The sequence below is a fragment of the Trifolium pratense genome, linkage group LG4 (genome assembly GCF_020283565.1).
Source record: "Trifolium pratense cultivar HEN17-A07 linkage group LG4, ARS_RC_1.1, whole genome shotgun sequence".
Classification (NCBI taxonomy): Eukaryota; Viridiplantae; Streptophyta; class Magnoliopsida; order Fabales; family Fabaceae; genus Trifolium; species Trifolium pratense.
The window spans coordinates 52,082,489-52,101,487 of record NC_060062.1 but is presented as its reverse complement, the minus strand read 5'-3'; the positions used below and the strand labels follow the sequence as shown (position 1 = coordinate 52,101,487).

The window sequence follows — 18,999 nt, the reverse complement described above, 5'->3', positions numbered from 1 at the left end:
TAAGTACATCACTTTTATATTATTATTATTATTATTTTTTTTTTTTTTTTTCATTTTATAATACTTATTGTTACAATTTATACGAATAATTTTTCAACATTATAATATAAAATACCACATAACACCTGTGCATCGCACGGGTGTGGGACTAGTAAAATTATGATTTTGATACAAAAATTACGATTTTGACTATGTTTTGATCTTCAATAATGTGTGTTTATGTTATATGATGTCAAAATTAGTGTTTGAATTTAGAAAACATGAATATAAAAAAAATTGTAATATTTTGAAAAACAGTTTTAAAAAATCCATTTTCAAAAATACAAAAAAATAATCTACTTTCTTAAAGATAAAACAAACAGCCCTTTATCAACACTCAATAGAAATCTACCAAAAAAAAAAAAAATCTACCAAAAACACTCAATAGAATGAATGATTCTCAAAAGAAATAAAATAGAATAATGATTAATTGTAAATATCTATTATAAAAAAAAAAAAAGATACACCAAATATCTCGTTTGTTTTTAATTTTTTTTCTCTCTCCTATAAATATAAATATTAGGCGCGTTATTCTTCAAATCTTTCACCAAAAGTCCAAAAGCATAAACCAAAAAGAAATTCCCACAAAGCGACAACAACAATGTATCAGAATACAATTGATATGGCTACCACCGTCACAACGCGGTCTCCAACTCAATGGAGTCGTGAAGACGGAAAGATTTTCGAAAGAGCTCTTTTGATGGTACCGGAGAATTCACCTAACCGGTGGGAGAAGATTGCTGAAAAAGTTCCCGGTAAGTCGGCTGCAGAAGTGAAGGATTACTATCAAGATTTGGATCATGAAATTTCGGAAATTGAAGCCGGTCGGGTTGAGATTCCGATTTATCCTGATGACCTGGCTGAAAGTGGTGGCAGTGGATCGTCTGATTCGGAGAAAGAAACACCATGGACTAAAGAAGAACAAAGGTATCTCCTAGTACTCTTTATTTTATTTTTTTGAAATTTCTCTTGTATTATTTTCGTTTCAATTTTATATATAATATATTTGCCCTAAAAAACAAAAAGAAAAGAGGAACACATGCACTCCCTCAACATATTATGGACCAGATACATTAAATATACAATGAATGCATTTTTGCTTATAAAATGTTATAAAATATTACGGAGGGAGTATCTCAAAATGTGATTGAACATACTGATTGGAAAGTTTTTGTTTCATGGTTTCTGATCTTAGGTTGTTTCTTGCTGAGCTTGAGAAATATGAGAAAGAAGATTGGTTTCAGAAGCGTTTCAAGATATTATCTTGGGACAAGAACACACACAGGTAGCAAGTCATGTATGCTGAGAAGTACTTTAATCACCAGAAAGAAAAGAAGAATAAAGATAGAAAAATATCAAGTATTCATGACATTACATTTTAGGAATTTATTTATTGAGTTTATGATGTTGATAATTGAATTATTAGTGGTTCTAGTTACTTTTTTAGGAATTTATATGTCTAATTCGATTAACTACTTTGTTCTTATTCAACTTAGGGGTGTATGGATTGAAATTTTATGAGCCAATTTTGGCAAAAAAAAGTCTTGATGATTTTATGAGATTTTGTTGGACTATATTGATTTTGTGAGATTTTGAAGACTTTTTTAGAAAGACTTTTTTACAATCAAGATTTTTAACACATGATTTGAATGGATTTTGAGAGATTTTTTTCAAAAAACTTTTAACAATCAAGATTTCACAATACTTTATATATTAGGAAACTTTTGTATATTAGAAAAATTTTAAAAGAATCAATAAATTTTAATAAAAGAAATTATAATTTTTTTGGAATAAAAACAACAACAATAATAATCAAAATAATTTTTTTTGAATCAAAATAATAATAACACAATAACAATTAACAAAAAAATTTGAAGAAAAAACAACAACAATATGAATCGATTTTATAAAAACCTTATGAATCAGCCATATATACAGAAAAAATTACAATGAATCATTTTGTAAATTGCAGAATCGTGTTGCTATAAGCTTGTTGCATATAGTCTTCAACCCTATATTCATCCTATATATGTGATTCAAATAAAAAAAATCAGCATATCATATATATATATATGAATTGTGTTGCTGCATATCCTAATTTTGTTTGATTTGTGTGGCTATATAGCATAAACAATATAATATTGATTCAAGTTAAATGAGAGCAGTTCTCTGCGTGGCCAATATACATAAAAAATCGATTGAAATTATAAGAAAGAACATGATGGTAGTCCTACAGGCAAAAGAAAAAAGTCTTGAGGGTTTGATTGAGATTGTTAGATGAGTGTTTTATGTGTATTTTTAATTAAAAACTCTCTCAAAATCCACTCCACAAAAGAATCCATCAAAATTTGTGGATTTTTGAATACCAAGAGCCATTTCATAAGTTTAGAGAAATCTCAATTGAATACCTACGGATTTTGTTTCCTTGAAAAAAATCTTGATTGTCTCAATTGAATACCATAAGACTTATTTAGATTTCATAAAAATCTTGATTGAATACCACAAGATTTTTTAATCATAAAAAGTCTTTTAAAATCCATCCAAATCCCAATTGAGTTTAGGGGGGAGTATTCAATTAGGATTTCAATGGATTTTAAAAGACTTTTTTATGATGAGAAAATTCTGTGGTATTCAATTAGGATTTTAAAAGACTTTAAAAAAGTCTAGTGGTATTCAATCAAGACTCTTTACAACTTACAAAAAGTCTTTTGGTATTCAAAAGTATTCTAATTTCGATGGATTGTTTAAAAAATAGGATTTTAATGGATTTTGATGGACTTTTTAGTGAATTTTGAGCTACAAAAAGTCTTTCCTCATATCATGAGATTTTGATGGATTTTCATTTTTTTTTATTTCTTTCACCTTTCCTCATGTTTCTATTTCATGTTTCCTCATGTTTCTATTTCATGTTTCTTATAATCGCTTATATTTTCTCCCTACCTCTCTATCACGTTTCCTCTTCATAGTTGTCCTGCTACCATAGAGTGTCACGATTCATTATAGGATAGAGACATTGAAAATATATACAACAACATGTTTCAACAACAGCAACAGAACCTTGTTCGTCATTTTTTTAAAAAATTGTTTTTTTGTTTATTCATTGATTTTTTTTTGTAGAATTTTATTCATTGATTTTTTTATTATATTAATGATTGTTGATTTTTTTAAGGAAGGATTAATTTTCATTGATTGATTCATTATTATTTTAGAAGGAATTTATATCGAATTTATTGACTCATTTAAATCTTAAAAGTTTATAAAGTACTTCAAAATCTCAAAAGTCTGTGCCATAAAGTCTCACAAATTCTTGTGTTAAGAATCTTGATTGAAAAAGTCATTCAAAAAAGTCTTCTAAAATCTCATAAAATCAATAAAATCTCACAAAGTCTTTTAAAATCTTCAAGATTTTTTTTTGCTAAAATTGTCTTGTGAAATCTTAATCCAATACACCCCCTAATTTTGGGGTGTATTGGATTGATATTTCATGGGATTTTAAAAGATTTTTTTATGACAAAAAAATCTTGAGGTATTCAATCAAGACTTTTACAAAAGTTCAATAAATCTTGTGGTATTCAATTAAGACAAACATGATTTTTTTTTTCAGGGCAACAAAATCCGTTGGTATTCGATTGAGATTTGTTACTACTTTTAAAATGTCTATTGGTATTCAAAAGTCTACCGATTTTGATGGATTTTTCTTTGGAATGGATTTTGAGAGACTTTTTAGTTGAAAATACACTTGATAGACTTTTTTAACAATCTCACCAAAAACCTTTCAGACTTTTTTGAACTCTCCAAGACTTTTTACTTTCATCATCACTGTATCAAATTTCTCCTTCTTTATTACTTTCTCGGTTCATCATCACTGGTTTTCTTCTTCTTTTCTTTTTGTTCACTTTTTCAACAATCTCACTAAAAGTCTTGAGACTTTTTCAAACTCTCCAAGACTTTTTACTATCATCGTCGTTGTACCATTCTTCTTCTTTTTCATTACCTATCAAATATGCTTTTTTGCAAAAAATATTTTAACAAATTCTACATCTTTTTTACAAACTTTTGATTCATTACAACTTTTTACAGCAAACAAATTTTTTTCGTCACATTCATCTGCTTCTGTTTCCTATCAATGGTGGCGGTGACCTTTTTATTAGTGATTAGAAACATATAACGTAAAAAAAAAAAAGGTTTTTTATTTTTTTTGTTTAAATATTTTCATTCCCAGAAAAATATAATTTCTTTTATTAAACTTTATTTATTCTTTTAAAAAATTTCAAATATACAAAAGTTTCCTAATATATAAAGTATGTAAAAAGTCTTTTGAAAAAAATCTCTCAAAATCCATTCAAATCATGTGTTAAAAATCTTGATTGTAAAAAAGTCTTGGAAAAAAAGTCTTTAAAATCTCACAAAATCAATATAGTCTAAGGAGGGTGTATTGGATTGAGATTTCATGGGATTTTAAAAGACTTTTTTATGACAAAAAAATCTTGAGGTATTCAATCAAGACTTTTACAAAAGTTAAATAAATCTTGTGGTATTCAATTAAGACAAACATGATTTTTTTTTCAGGGCAATAAAATCCGTTGGTATTCAATTGAGATTTGGTACTACTTTTAAAATGTCTACTGGTATTCAAAAGTCTACCGATTTTGATGGATTCTTCTATGGAATGGATTTTGAGAGACTTTTTAGTTGAAAATACACTTGATAGACTTTTTCAACAATCTCACCAAAAGCCTTGAGACTTTTTTGAAATCTCCAAGACTTTTTATTTTCATCATCACTGTATCAAATTTTTTTTTTCTTTATTTTTTCATAGTTCATCATCACTGCACTCCTTCTTCTTTTCTTTGTTCACTTGTTCAAGAATCTCACCAAAAGACTTGAGACTTTTTCAAACTCTCCAAGATTTTTTACTTTCATCATCATTATATCAGTTCTTCTTCTTCTTCTTCTTCTTCTTCTATCAAATATGTTTTTTTGCAAAAAAATATTTTAACAAATTCTACATCTTTTTTACAAACTTTTGATTCAATACAACTTTTTACGGCAATTTTTTTTCGTTACCTTCATCTGCTTCTTTTCCCATCAATGGTGATAATGGTTTTTATTTGTGATTAGAAACATATACGTGAAAAAAATGTAAGGTTTTTTTTTTGTTTAAAAATTTGGATTCCCAAAAAAATATAATTTCTTTTATTAAAATTTATTGATTCTTTTAAAATTTGCCTAATATACAAAAGTTTCTTAATATATAAAGTATTATGAAATCTTGATTGTAAAAAGTTTTTTGAAAAAAATCTCTCAAAATCCATTCAAATCATGTGTTAAAAATTTTGATTGTAAAAAAGTCTCTGTAAAAAAGTCTTTAAAATCTCACAAAATCAATATAGTCCAACAAAATCTCATAAAATCATCAAGACTTTTTTTGCCAAAATTGTCTCATGAAATCCCAATCCAATACACCCCCCTAACAAAATCTCATAAAATCATCAAGACTTTTTTTTGCCAAAATTGTCTCATAAAATATCAATCCAATACACCCTCCTTAATATGTCTGCATGATCTAATAATTTATAACCGCACTATATCCAATCTCTCTCTCTTTTCTCTTCTCTCTCTCCCCCCCCTCTCAAGTCTCATCTTCTCTCTTTATCGCCTGCACTGCTTTCTCTCTCTGTTAAATATTGGATTATATGCTTTGGAAATATATATATATATATATATATATATATATATATATATATATATATATATATATATATATATATATATATATATATGAACAAGATTACGGATTATACTTCACACTCAAAGCACATATTTATAGTTTTATCAAAAATAAAAAATGCCAAACAAATCACCTTTTAAAGTCATTGTTCCAAGTTGTTTTATTTGTAGAAAGCTGATCATGTAGGGCATTAAATTCCAACTTTACATTGTAGAAAAAGATCACTTTAAGGGTACCAACTATGTCCAGGCAGTTGAGAAAGAAAGAACATAAGTGAGATTTGCTAAAGGGAGAGAAAAAATGGATCTGGTGTGGTTATAAATTCTTAGATCATGTTCGCATATTAAATTTAACGGTGAATTTGAGTGGTATACCGGTGAGGAACTTAATAGATACCTACCTTAGAAGCCATCTTTTTATTAAGTTAAAATCTCTAACATAAATATATTAAATATTAAATGTCAAAATTCTTCTTTTTAATATATTTTGTTTGCAAAAATTGCTCTTTTTAATTTATAAAAAATGAGAAGTTATTCTCTCATAGAATCTATTGCGAGAAATTTTCTCAATTTGACATAGAGAAATTTTCTTATAAAAAACATGTAAATTTTAGGCAAAAAATGCCTTTGCGATTTTTTAAGTTTGACATTTATTTTGAATTGATTTTTTAAGTTTTTTTATTTATAAATTAAGTTTATTTTTTTGACAAAAACAAAATGATATTCATTCATTCAAATCGACGCAATACATCAAATACAATCACATATTTTATGTGGGCAAATATAATCACATATTCAACATTGCTAAAAACGTAAACTGAGGAATCTGTGAACTAACTTACAGCATCTAAGTTAATAGCATACAACGGCCAATTGCCTATTACAAAAATATAATAAAATTAAAGTGACCGGAATATCGGGTGGGATGGATAGCTCAGTTGGTTAACGTTGCACAGCGCAAAACTTGATATATGTGAAAAGTCACTTGTTTATAAGAAAAGAAGAGAAAGAAAGAAAGAAAAAAATGTGTAGAGGGGTAGGCCAAAAATGACCTAAGAAAAATATAGAGCTTAGAGAAAAAGAAAAATATTATCCTAATAGAGCTTAGAGAAAAAGAAAAAAAATATTCTCACTAGGGCCGGCACAGAGAGCGCGAGAAAAAAAGTGTAGATTTTGTTGAATTGATTGTTTGTTATTATCTATGAAGCACATACTCTGTCACAGACATGCCGACACGACACTAACACGCCGACAATGCTAATGTAAAAACACAGGACACTGATATTGCTACATATTTATTTATTTATTTATTTTCGACGCAACCCGCTACATATTTATAAAAAAAATTAAATTGAGAATCAAAATATATACATATGCATGAAAGTTGAGCAAGTTATTTTTTTAAGAAAAAATTTTAAAACAAGATACGATAATATTTAACCTTTATTTGTACATCTACTATCAAATAAGCTTAAAATATTGCAATCAGATGTAATCTCATTAATCCCTCATTGATCAATATTGTTGTTTCGACATATTTTTTTATCCTTGTAGATATGTCTCATATGTTTCTAAGAAGAATAAAAATAAACAAAAATAATTTTTTTAGGACACTTGGTCGACATGTGTTGCATGCATGTCTTACAGGTGATGAACATCAACCTATGGAGTGTCGGAGTAAAGAAAAAAATAATTATTTTTTAACACCTATTTGAGTTTTCCGACACGTGTCCGATACCGCGACACGCCTAAAATTTACTTTTTAGATTGATTGAGAATCTAAAAAGTACATTTACTCTAATGAGTATTTAAAGTGACGAAGTAGGGTGACAAAAATAATTTTCAAACAAAAAAGTGAAATCTATTTAAACGGGCTTACTGGGTTGGGCCGTATATAAAGTGCTTTTAAAACCTAGTAAAAACCCTCTCACTTTTCTTCTTCGGCGTTGTGAAGGAGAAGAATCATCATCTTCATCCTCAGGTACTATCGACACTCTCATTTTCCACATATTTCCTTTAGTTTTATAGTATCATTATTCAGGAACACCAATTTTCTTTTTGCATGTTCCAGAGATTCAGTCTATAACCTTAATTTTTTATTCATTTATGCTTTTGTTGATAATGTTATATCAAATAATTGATTTTAATTTAACTTTTATCAATAAAACAACTAATGAATCCATTTTTGTGTCATAGAATATGAAATGTGGACTGAACAATCTAGATTGATATAGTATAGTGTTTGATGTTTGTGATTAATTTCTCTTGTTGGTATAAGCTTTATATGCTGCTGATTCATTTTTAATTTTTTTTTTCATTGTTATGTTATTATTGTTGTTTATAGGTAAGCCATGGTTAAGCATAATAATGTGATCCCTAATGCGCACTTTAGGAAGGATTGGCAAAACTATGTCAAGACGTGGTTCAATCAGCCTGCTCGCAAGACAAGAAGACGGTTAGGTAATTTTTACCTATTATTTTAACTTATATACTGTCATAAGTACTTGTAAAACTTTTTGGGATGACATGTATGAGAACAATTTCATTTTATCATGTTATAACAGTAGCTTATAGTTATACATAAGCACTTATAAGTGCTTGATTAATTTTTTTATCCAAACAGAGCTTAGTTGATTAGTTTGGGTGAATACTTGTTATTAGAGGTTAATGTTGATTGTTGCATGAATTTTTTGTTGCCATGTGGATGATGCATTGTTCAGCTCGCCAGAAGAAGGCCGTTAAGATTTTCCCTAAGCCTACTGCTGGACCTCTTAGACCTGTTGTTCATGGTCAGACAGTGAAATACAACATGAAACTCAGAGCTGGGAAAGGGTTTTCTCTCGAAGAGTTGAAGGTAAAATGACTATCTTGACCCCATTTCCCAGAAACATCTTAGACGAGAGTTGATGACTTATCACTTATGTTATGGTGATTGGTGGGTTGGTAATTGATTTTATCAAGTATTGATTGGCTATTTGGCTTGATAGACCTTAATATTTGAGAGATAACATTTTTCTTTTTATCATTGATAAATTTATCACCCCACCAGTTTATACATTAATGATAATATATTTTGCATAACATATTTAGATTTCTTGGAAAATTATGTTGCTTACATCTACCTTCATCTAAGTATATGCAATTGATGTAGAAGGCCCAAAAACAATATTTTAGCTTATGTAGCACCGACACACACCAGACACGACATTGGCATGTAGACATAGTAATAATTTAAGAAAATATAAGTTATTGAATGTAACTAAGTGCATGTATCAATGTCATGTCGGTGTTTGACACCAACACATATCGAACACTAATCACACTTTCAATCTTAAGTGTCAGTTTCGTATAGATTTTAACCGGTGATTTCAGAAGAAAATCATTTAAAACAAAATACTCATTTACCTTTCTGTTCCTTACAATATTTCTTCTTTTCTTGTTTATACAAGGCTGCTAATATTCCAAAAAAGCTTGCTCCAACTATTGGCATTGCTGTTGATCATCGCCGCAAAAACCGTTCTTTGGAAAGTCTGCAAGCTAATGTGCAGAGGTTGAAAACATATAAGGCCAAATTAGTTGTGTTCCCAAGGCGGGACCGTAAGGTCAAGGTAATGCTGAAATTTTCGGTTATTAATGTGATGACTGAGCAGTTTTTGTGTTTCATTGTGTCCTTAATCTATGAAATGAAGATTTGTTCATACCAATTTCTTTTTGCAGGCTGGTGATTCTAGTCCCGAGGAACGCGCAAATGCCACACAAGTTCAGGGTCCATTCTTGCCCATTGTGAGGGAACAGCCATCTGTCGAACTTGTTAAGATTACTGATGAAATGAAGGCATTCAAAGCATATTATAAGCTTCGTCTTGAACGCACTAATCAACGCCATTTTGGTGCCCGACTAAAGAGAGCTGCTGAAGCAGAAAAGGAAGACAAAAAATAGTGACCTCAAGAAGTTTGTTTGTAACCCAAAAATTTGGTGTTACAAAACATTTTTGTTTGGGATTCTTTACCCGTAGATTTATATAGAGCATGTTTAGTAACACCACCCTCTTGAGCATTATTGGGTGAAGTAATCTATTGGTTGAATTAGCACATTGTGTGTTGCAGTTTTGGGATTATTTCTGATGTCATATTGCCATGCTTTTCACATATTCAACTTGCTCTTCTTATTAGCTATATCGCATTCGTGCTGGTATTGATTTCTCATTTTACATAATCTTGTGTCTGATTTCTTAATGTGTTTACATTTACTTAAAAATAAAACTTCAAATCCCAAATTCCCAATTACACGAGGGGAAATTAAACTCATTTTGAAAGAAAAAAAAAAATAGACCCTTTTGATTTGAGAAATCAGATGCACATCGTGTTCTTTGATATTTTTTTGTGATGTTGTGGTAACTAAGTAAACACCGTTAGTGTTGGGGGGTTATATCCCGTAACTTACTAAACAAAGGGTCATGTTAATTAATTAGTGTGTGTTACTACTGTGGATATGGATATATCTAGTTGGTGATGTATCAGTCTAGGTTTTAGAATTTTTCTGAGTTTTTTAAAAAGTGAATGAATGTAACTGGTCCTTGATTTGAGGAAACAGGGGATGAATGTAACTTTTCTCCACTACCTAGCACACTACGGTCCAGCACAGGGGATGAATTCCCGAGGACGGATAGTCTAGGTTTCCTGAGTTACATTCATCCCCTGTGCTGGACCGTAGTATGCTAGGTAGTGTAGAGAAGTTACTTCCTCCACATTTTAGCTTGTTTAATTTGCGAAAGTAGGTTATGATGACGGTACATTGCCCCTGTGCACTACTTAAGGAAACAAATTTTAAAATAATTTTATTGTATTTGAATTTTGAAACCGTGTCTCAAGAGTCGGAGCACTTTTTTAGCAATTTTCTTAAACAAATGCTTCTTTTTATGAATCCTTATTTAACGACGAAATGCAAGAACAAATCTTCACCATTGAAGTTATCTCCAACATCTCACTATCACGTGCTTTAATTTTTTTACCCCTCAAATATAATTCTTGTATTTCTTGTATCTAACCATCCTAATAAATAGCATGGCTCTTAATCAAGGTCTTTTTAATGAAAGATATGCTATTGGTAGAGGTAGAGACTCCACTGCCCATCAGTAATCTAGTTATATCAAAGGTTTTAATAAGAATTTTATGACTTTGGTTAAAAGAATTTGTTTCTCTATATCTTAACCATTGAGTTGCGGGGATAAGAGTAACAAATTAATGGTGAAACTCTTCCTATGGTGAGAATATATGTACTCTAATAGAAGCTACAGGTTGTGTCAGGGATGTATATAAAGAGAAAAAAAAAATCGAAATTTAATATCAATCACAGAAATTTCATGTAAGATTTAATATTACAGTTGAATTCACATGTCAACTCTTATGAAAAGCAATTATATTTTAGGAAGTTGCTAGATATTAAATATGTGTGACACTGTGACTACAGTTGCAATTAGTTAGAAACTTTGTTTGCTAGATCCAATTCTATACACAATTCTTAATTTTCTTAAAAATATATGATCAAAGCTCACAACTGTAATGAGTATTATTGCAAAGAACATGCTTTATATTAATCTTCTTCTGATTAAAATAATCATTAGTCAAATTTTACTTATTTCATGACCGAAAAATTGAAAAATTAATATAAAAAATAATTGATTATGTACTACAGTTTACATTTTAGGATGGGACTATTGGTAACCCACTTTGCAACTCATTTTGGACGACAACTATTTGCACCATATTAATGCCTTGATCAACATTCATCTCGTTGGATGCAACCTCCGGTAAACTGTGAGGCACCACCGGGGAGGGCGTGGCATCAGCGCGACAAACAGGACAATTAAAATGTGAAATGAGCCACATATCTATGCATGGTACATGGAAAAAATGCATGCAAGAAGGCATAGTTCTTAACTCCTCACCCTCCTCAAAATCTCCCAAGCACACAGCACAAGTCACACAATCATCTTCATCATTTTCATCATTCTTTTTCTTCTTCTCATACTTGTGAGATGGAATTTGATGCGACAGACAACCCTCTTCGACGCTCGGTGTTTGTGTTGCCGGTTGCTCGTTTTGCCGCGCTTGTTCGGCTGAGTTTTGGCAGCAAATGACTATGAGATGATACATTGTTACCACAAAACTAGCTGAACCCATGGCAATTAGTATCACACCAAATTTGCTACTGAACAAAGGTTGATTATCACCATTGTCAATCTCAGCCATAACTTAGTGTGAGAGAGAAATGTTGCAATGGTTTTATACGGAGAGGACAAAAACATGAAGAGGACACAGCTGGCCAAGGAATGGTTTGCAACATTTATCGTTGATATCAATTATTCTGTTCATACTTATACTGTGACGGTGAAAGCTAGATTATAGATATTAGTATTGCAGTAGTCATGAGGCTATTTATTAAAAAGTTGTGTATTTGGTATACAAATTTTGCACTAAATATATAAATTTTTGTTGACTCAATTTTCTCTTATATTTGAGATCGAAAAACATATACTTAGTTATTCATACAACTGTTTAACACTGGTGTATTGGATTCGAACTCAAGACCTCTAATTAAATTGAAAGAGATTTTTTTTTTTTATCTCATCCAAATGCTTAGTTTTTTATCACATAATACATAACCCTTTTTTTTTCACATAATATCTACGTAATTTTTTTATATACGATATTTATTGTTGATAGACTCACAATAACATCTTAATATTTCATTTGTGTTTTATAGTTAAATTGTGATATTTTTTAATCTTATTTGATTAAAAATAATAGAAATTTTATTATTTTTTATACTGGTGGAATTCCTGCAGGGACTTTGAGGATCCGAAAGGACCCCGAGCATGGAAAACAACTCCCCGAGGCAGTGAATGAGAATGGCAAGATCAAAGATGGTATAAAAAAAAGCCATGATGATTTAGAATCACTCCCTTTACTCAGCTTTAAGAACTTGTCTAATATTTGCTTCATGTTGATTTGTACAAACAATAAATCCCCTCATGGAGACATGAATATATAATAAACAGATTGCTTGACCTACTAATACATAAATCACATTTTCGGTTGAATTTTGCAGAAAACTTTGGAGTTTCTCTCAAACATATGGAGGTAAGAACCAGTAGTTAACTCGTATAGCTCCAGCATTGTTGACTTATTCTTGTCTTTCACAACCCGATAATCTTGAAAATCAATCACAAACATTAAAACAACATCAGTCAACCTTAGAAGTTTCTTGTCACTCAAACCATAGAATCCCAGATCCTTGGTATGCACTCCACAGCCCAATAACATTGTATTCAAGTCAGCTTTGAATTAAACCCACCAGTAACCAAAGACGAGATATACTGACGAATTTTGTGTATCAATCCATTGCTAGGTTCCTGGATTGAGGCAAGCAACCAGTGGTAATCTGACACTGCTGAATTAGATAATGGCTCTAGAAACTCGCACCTTTCTAAAATTCCAGGTGGTGGTGCTCCGTCAATGAGATTGGTGTCTAGCCTTGGCTTACCCTTGGTCAACTCAGAGGGCACATTGGTGGAATGACCTTGAAGAAGAGGGGGAGAGGCACCTGGGATCACCTCCTGCTTAAACGGAAGTGCTCTTGCAGATTGCAGACAGAACTCTATCCACTGATGGATTAATGGGGATGGTCCCCTAACGCGTCCACCAAGCTTACTCGTTTGAATCCTAGATGCAGCAGGAATTCCCTAGGGAAAACCCAAACAATAACGAAAAAAATGTGAAAAATTTGTTAATGTCTAGTGTCTAAAACGAGATAAATTGAGGACTGTTATCAATAAATAGGTATATCTGAAATTCATCTGAATAGTTTATTAACACTTTCCTGTTGTTATGAGGGGACTTTATATTAAAGCATTCCAGGCATAATCCCTCAAAACCATTAAACAAAAGATGACAACAACTGCAACATTAGACATACCCAAAGATCTGCCCATAAACTTGCTCCGGACTTTGGAACAATAACTGCAACATTAGACATGCGTTTAGCAACAGGAATAATATCGCTACTCCATCCAACAGCTACCCACACATCTCCAACTCCAAAAGCCTTTAGATAGTTTTCACTATCAAAGAGTCGAACCTACCAATACATAAAATGTATAACAACTTATATTTATAATTTGAAAAAAAAAAAAAAAAAAAAAAAAACGAATGGAAAATACTCTTTTCTGTCAACTAAATTTGTATGCCTTTGCTCCTTCATTCCAATCAAAATCAACTAAATCCTGTAACAGTACCTGTTTTGCAAGCAATGCTAAATTATGCTTAACAGCATCTCTCCCACCATTTACTTCCAAATTGATGTCATTTGCATTATAGGAAGCCCCCATATATTTTAAGACTGCACCAACAACATCTCTAGGAGAATTCACCATGGAAATCCTCCCTGCAAGATCAGGCCGCCACAGATCTGCCCAGTCCTGTAATTCCATTCCAGGTTAAATAATCTAGTCTAACAAATGCTTTACCAGAGAATTACAGGGTTCATTAGAAAACACCAGACCTCTATTGGAGCCAACTTATGTTTTTGAAAATTATTTGTCTTGTATGCTATTACCATGCAGCCCCATCGATATGGGGCAGCCCATATATCACCTTCGGGGTCCATTTCTCCCTCAGAGTTCCTGCGTAAATATACCTGGAACTTTGTCAGGCAATGTAATATTATGCTATCAACAACAGAAATTTCCAAAGGAAGTAACCATTGAATATGCTATAATTAATCTTGAGCATGTGCAACAGCCAACATGAACCAATTAGATATATATACCAGTTCTCATTGTTTTTTTTTTTTTTTAATACAAGTTTCTCACTGTGATGTTATGTTATCATATCTTCAGCAATAAATTCCATTTAATTTTGCTAACATGTTAATTCAGTAAAACTATGCTTCTGTAAAACTATAACTTTACCAAGTGCACACAAACAGCTATGATATCTTTGATTGCTCCAATTTGTTTTCATTGAAAATAATCATACACGCATACTCATGAAAGAAGATGCATCAAAATCGAGCTGAACAAAGTGTAGAAACTAAATGACTTCATTATAAAAGAAGAATAAAACCAATCCTGAGACACAATTTATAAGGAGAAGTACAAAATAAAACTATAATGTTACCTTCCATTTCTCAGCTAAACTTTTAAACCATTCCTTATCTTCTACATCCTGTATTGGTTCAATTATCGCTTTTTGAATGGCAAATTTGAGCCAAGAATCACCAATGCCAACAATATCAGCTGCCAAAGTAGACGTTGGGCCATGGTTTTCTTTGGTAAAGGGAATGGATAGATCAGAGAAGATACTCTCAAGACTTTCATGATACTTCACTTCAAACTTCATTCTTTTCCCTTGAGAATTTATGAAGTCCTAAAATTGAACAAAAAACCACATGAAAAACTATAGAATAAAATACCAAAAATCTATCAACTATAAATTGCTTTAAAGGACAAGGCAAATCAGAGAAACTTCCGATATGAACTAGTACACTATCAGGAAATAAACTGTTAATTGATGACTGAAGAGAGGTTATAACAGCAGGCAATAACTAGAATTTCAGAGACAGCACAAATTGGAATCACTAATAGAAAAAGTTAATTGACCACATAAAACAAGTTAATGAATGTGTGTCACAGACCTTGATCCATGAAGGAGGAATAGAGCCACGCAAAGCAACAACTTTCAAAGGTACTGTCAATGCATATGTTTTAGACTTCCAAGCATTAAAAGATGCTTCTAATTCCTTATCTATATTTTCATTGTCATCAAGTTTCCTTGCATCATTATCATCTGCAAACATAAATGAAAATAAAACCTCAAATCACAAACTGGTGATTACTGCGTCCGCACCATTTTCAGACAGAAGCAAATCCAATTCGACTTTCATTACCAGATAAATAAATTTGTAATATTATAGGCAAAACCAATACGAATTAACACGAAATTCAATATATTAAGAATTGACACATACATGAACACTAGACACGACACTGATAATAATATACAACACGCAAGTGATTAAATGTAATCACATAGGTCGGACACTTGCATGTGTCCGACATATGGCGATCTCCCTACCAACTGAGTTATGCTCGCACATTGACATCCTTTAATCCTAAGCAAAATATAAAGAACATAATTAAAAAATGTGAAAAAATATAATAGTAAAGGAAATAATTTATGTAAAAAAGAACAAAATAACACCTAAAACTTGTACATCTTCTTTAGCTCAATTTTCATTTCTTCAGCAAATTCCTAATTAAGAGATAATTATTAGAGACAACCGAATGAATTATCCAATAAAAAAGTGTTAGAAACCTTGAATAGTTTGTTGTTCCTGCTGAACCACGGTGGTTAAAGGAGGCAAAGAAGCCGAACAAGCGCGAATGCCACAGCAGAGAAACAGCGCGGCAGAGACGGCGACACTGACGAGAGCATTGGGCAACTTGAGCGGCGTCGTTTGAGAAGGTTCTCGGCGGGAGGCGGAGACTGATGACGGCGGCGAACGGTGTGTTAGACTCCGGTGGTTGAAGAAATGCAATTGGGATTTGGGATGTTTGGCGAGGATTAGAAGAGATGGGTTAGAGTTAGGGTTTGGAATTGAGAAGAGATAAGAGTAACGTGGTGAAGGTATAGAGAGTGTGTAATGTGTTTGCAGCAACAGAGCCATTATCGGAGAACACAACAAAACAGAACCACTCGCTACTTTTCACTATTCTCACTTCAACGATGGAAAATAAAAAAAAAAACAAAAAAAAAAAACAAAGTTCTTTGAGAAGCACAACACCCACAATATCAAGCCTGAGATTGAGTTGAGGAGGACAACTATTCTAAATCTTTAATGTATCATTGCGGGAGGTTCCAATCTTCCCTCTCTAAGAGTATGCTGTAAAAAAAAAATCCAATCCCCCTTGTAGAGATGACGAATTTGTTGGATAAGCGGTGCCAAAGGGTGAAAATGAGAAGTTTCATGAGAAGCGAATCTGATTCAATGATAATATTTCTGAATCTTTTAGCTTCAATTGTTCAACACAAAGGGAGTTAATTTTTACCGCACTCAAATTGAGATATGATACTTGGAGTGTAACAATAAGATTGAAACAAATCAAATGAGCTGCATTTGAATTAAGTTTTATATCACATAGAATCACGATGATTCGCTGTAATTTTGTAAAAGTCACGTTAGTATAACTTATAAAAATTATAGTGGTGATTCTAGCGTACAAACAATATACCGTAAATTTGTAACTAGTCGACCTGTTTTGATAAAGACAACCAACTTATATCGAGCTAATAACATTAAGTGTTTTAATTTATGACCCTTGATCATTTTATAAGCCAATTATAAGGATGAATTAATTTTAATATAAAATTTTAATATGTTATTAGAGTTATCGATTGGGCACCCACAATAAGTTCAATAGTATTGGACGTGATCGAGGGTGGAGGGGGTGTGTTGAAAAAACTCAAGTCTTATATAGGTTAAAAATAAGATTTGACAAGAGATACTTCTGACTTTAAAAGTCAATTTCGTAAGAATGAATTATTCTCGATATAAAAACGTAATAATCTAAACAACACTAATAATATTTTACAATCGTTCTTGAGGATAGCATGAATAGAATGTGAATGTGATCAAAGTGAGCCTTCTATATGTTAAGCTGAGGGATTGTTCTTTATTTTGAAGCCTTTCCACGTGATTCATAAATCAAGTGAGATATTTCATTAGGCAGTAGATTGTTTACTCAAAGTTGTATTATGCAAAGCTCAAGGTTGAAAGTGTGACAAATTTTCACCTGCATTGGCAGTTATTATTAAGTAAACGTTGCGTCACATGGTTTGGTTAACTTCAATATACATTCCAAGTGAACGAAAAGGTGGAAAATAGACCAGTTTTTTTTTTTTTTAAAAAAAAAAACCGGATATCATCTGCGCGCAACTGCAGAGATTAATCCCTCGAATCTTGTGGGACTCAAATAGGTGACAAACTCCCTAAAATTTTTAACACTGTTGCATGCCTAAGTCAGGGATCGAACCCATGACCTTGTTTAAGATAGAAGAGACCATCATCTAAGTGCTCTTGGGTGACCAGATTTTAAAGCTATCAAATCATGCGTGCACATTAATGCAAGTCCAAACAAACATAAAAGAAAGAAAAATGATCTTTAGAGATAAGTTATCCTCTTATTCAAAAATAAAACTCTTTTTTGATGGAGTCTGAACAACTAGGACTAAACTTTTGTATTATTCATTGACCTAACGCAACATGTGCATTTTTTCTTTTAAGAATAGGCTTAAATGCAGTTTTGGCCCCCCAAGTTTCACAATTGCTTGATTTTGGTCCCCCACATTTTAATTGCTTGATTTTAACCCCCTAAGTTTCACAATTGCTTGATTTTAGCCCTCTAAGTTTCAATTGCTCGATTTTGGCCCCCCAAGTTTACCCCATTTTGCATTTGCTAGCCCCCGTTGAATATTTTAATTAAAAATTGATTATGTGGCATTTTAAAATTAAATAAGTATTTAAAAATAAATAAATAAATTACGAATTGTTTTTTAAAAACTAAATTATAAAATATTTTTTTTATTATATGTAGTTTGTAAAATAATTTTGTTATATAAAAAAGTAAAAAAAACATTTTATGAATTATTTTTTAAAAACTTTGTAAACTTTTTTTTAAATAAAAAATTATTATTAAACTTTTTATTAAAAAAACAATTTTTAATACATTTTTATAAAAGCAAATATTATTATTTTTTAATTAAAACATATTTTTAATTTTTTTAAAATGTCACAATAGCAATTTATAGTCAAAAAAGTCAACAGGGGACTAGCAAATGCAAAAGGGGGTAAACTTGGGGGGCCAAAATCGAGCAATTGAAACTTGGAGGGCTAAAATCAAGCAATTGTGAAACTTAGAGGGTTAAAATCAAGCAATTGAAATGTGGGGGGCCAAAATCAAGCAATTGTGAAACTTGAGGGGCCAAAACTGCATTTAAGCCTTAAGAATATGGTTGATCTCTTCTTAAAATAAAACTTCTACTTTTGTGATTAAAAAAAGATGTCATTTAACCCACTTGGGGTTGGTCGAGTGGTGTTGGCTTGGGCCCTTGGAGTATGCTTCTCTCAAGGTCTCAGGTTCGATTCCCACTTGTGCCAATTTCGGTGGGC

The 18,999-nt window shown here is 31.4% G+C and overlaps 4 protein-coding genes across 6 annotated transcripts; 2 read left to right on the top strand and 2 right to left on the bottom strand.

The window, feature by feature from the left end:
• Nucleotides 1-640: 640 nt before the first annotated feature.
• Nucleotides 641-1,328, top strand: LOC123922877 (transcription factor DIVARICATA-like). The gene is made up of 2 exons (XM_045975549.1): nt 641-966; nt 1,235-1,328. The coding sequence occupies exons 1-2, from the start codon at nt 641-643 to the stop codon at nt 1,326-1,328; spliced, it is 420 nt and encodes a 139-aa protein (XP_045831505.1).
• A 6,304-nt stretch (nt 1,329-7,632) lies between these two features.
• LOC123881486 (60S ribosomal protein L13-1-like) lies at nt 7,633-9,924 on the top strand. Its single transcript, XM_045930182.1, has 5 exons — nt 7,633-7,750; nt 8,114-8,229; nt 8,490-8,623; nt 9,219-9,377; nt 9,487-9,924. The coding sequence occupies exons 2-5, from the start codon at nt 8,121-8,123 to the stop codon at nt 9,706-9,708; spliced, it is 624 nt and encodes a 207-aa protein (XP_045786138.1). The 5' UTR covers nt 7,633-7,750; nt 8,114-8,120; the 3' UTR covers nt 9,709-9,924.
• Nucleotides 9,925-11,412: 1,488 nt separating this feature from the next.
• Nucleotides 11,413-12,139, bottom strand: LOC123881484 (RING-H2 finger protein ATL73-like). The gene has a single exon (XM_045930181.1). The coding sequence runs from the start codon at nt 12,018-12,020 to the stop codon at nt 11,472-11,474; it is 549 nt and encodes a 182-aa protein (XP_045786137.1). The 5' UTR covers nt 12,021-12,139; the 3' UTR covers nt 11,413-11,471.
• Nucleotides 12,140-12,716: 577 nt separating this feature from the next.
• LOC123881483 (spermidine-binding periplasmic protein SpuE) lies at nt 12,717-16,560 on the bottom strand. Of its 3 annotated transcripts, none has more exons than XM_045930180.1 (8): nt 16,032-16,486; nt 15,906-15,942; nt 15,466-15,617; nt 14,949-15,197; nt 14,332-14,466; nt 14,066-14,248; nt 13,747-13,908; nt 12,717-13,513 (listed from the first exon to the last, which is right to left on the bottom strand). In XM_045930180.1, the coding sequence occupies exons 2-8, from the start codon at nt 15,931-15,933 to the stop codon at nt 13,100-13,102; spliced, it is 1,323 nt and encodes a 440-aa protein (XP_045786136.1). In that variant the 5' UTR covers nt 15,934-15,942; nt 16,032-16,486; the 3' UTR covers nt 12,717-13,099. The 3 variants fall into 3 exon arrangements, with proteins under 3 accessions (XP_045786136.1, XP_045786135.1, XP_045786134.1); XM_045930179.1 differs by having other exon boundaries at nt 16,146-16,287; XM_045930178.1 differs by lacking the exon at nt 15,906-15,942 and having other exon boundaries at nt 16,146-16,560.
• Nucleotides 16,561-18,999: the final 2,439 nt, after the last annotated feature.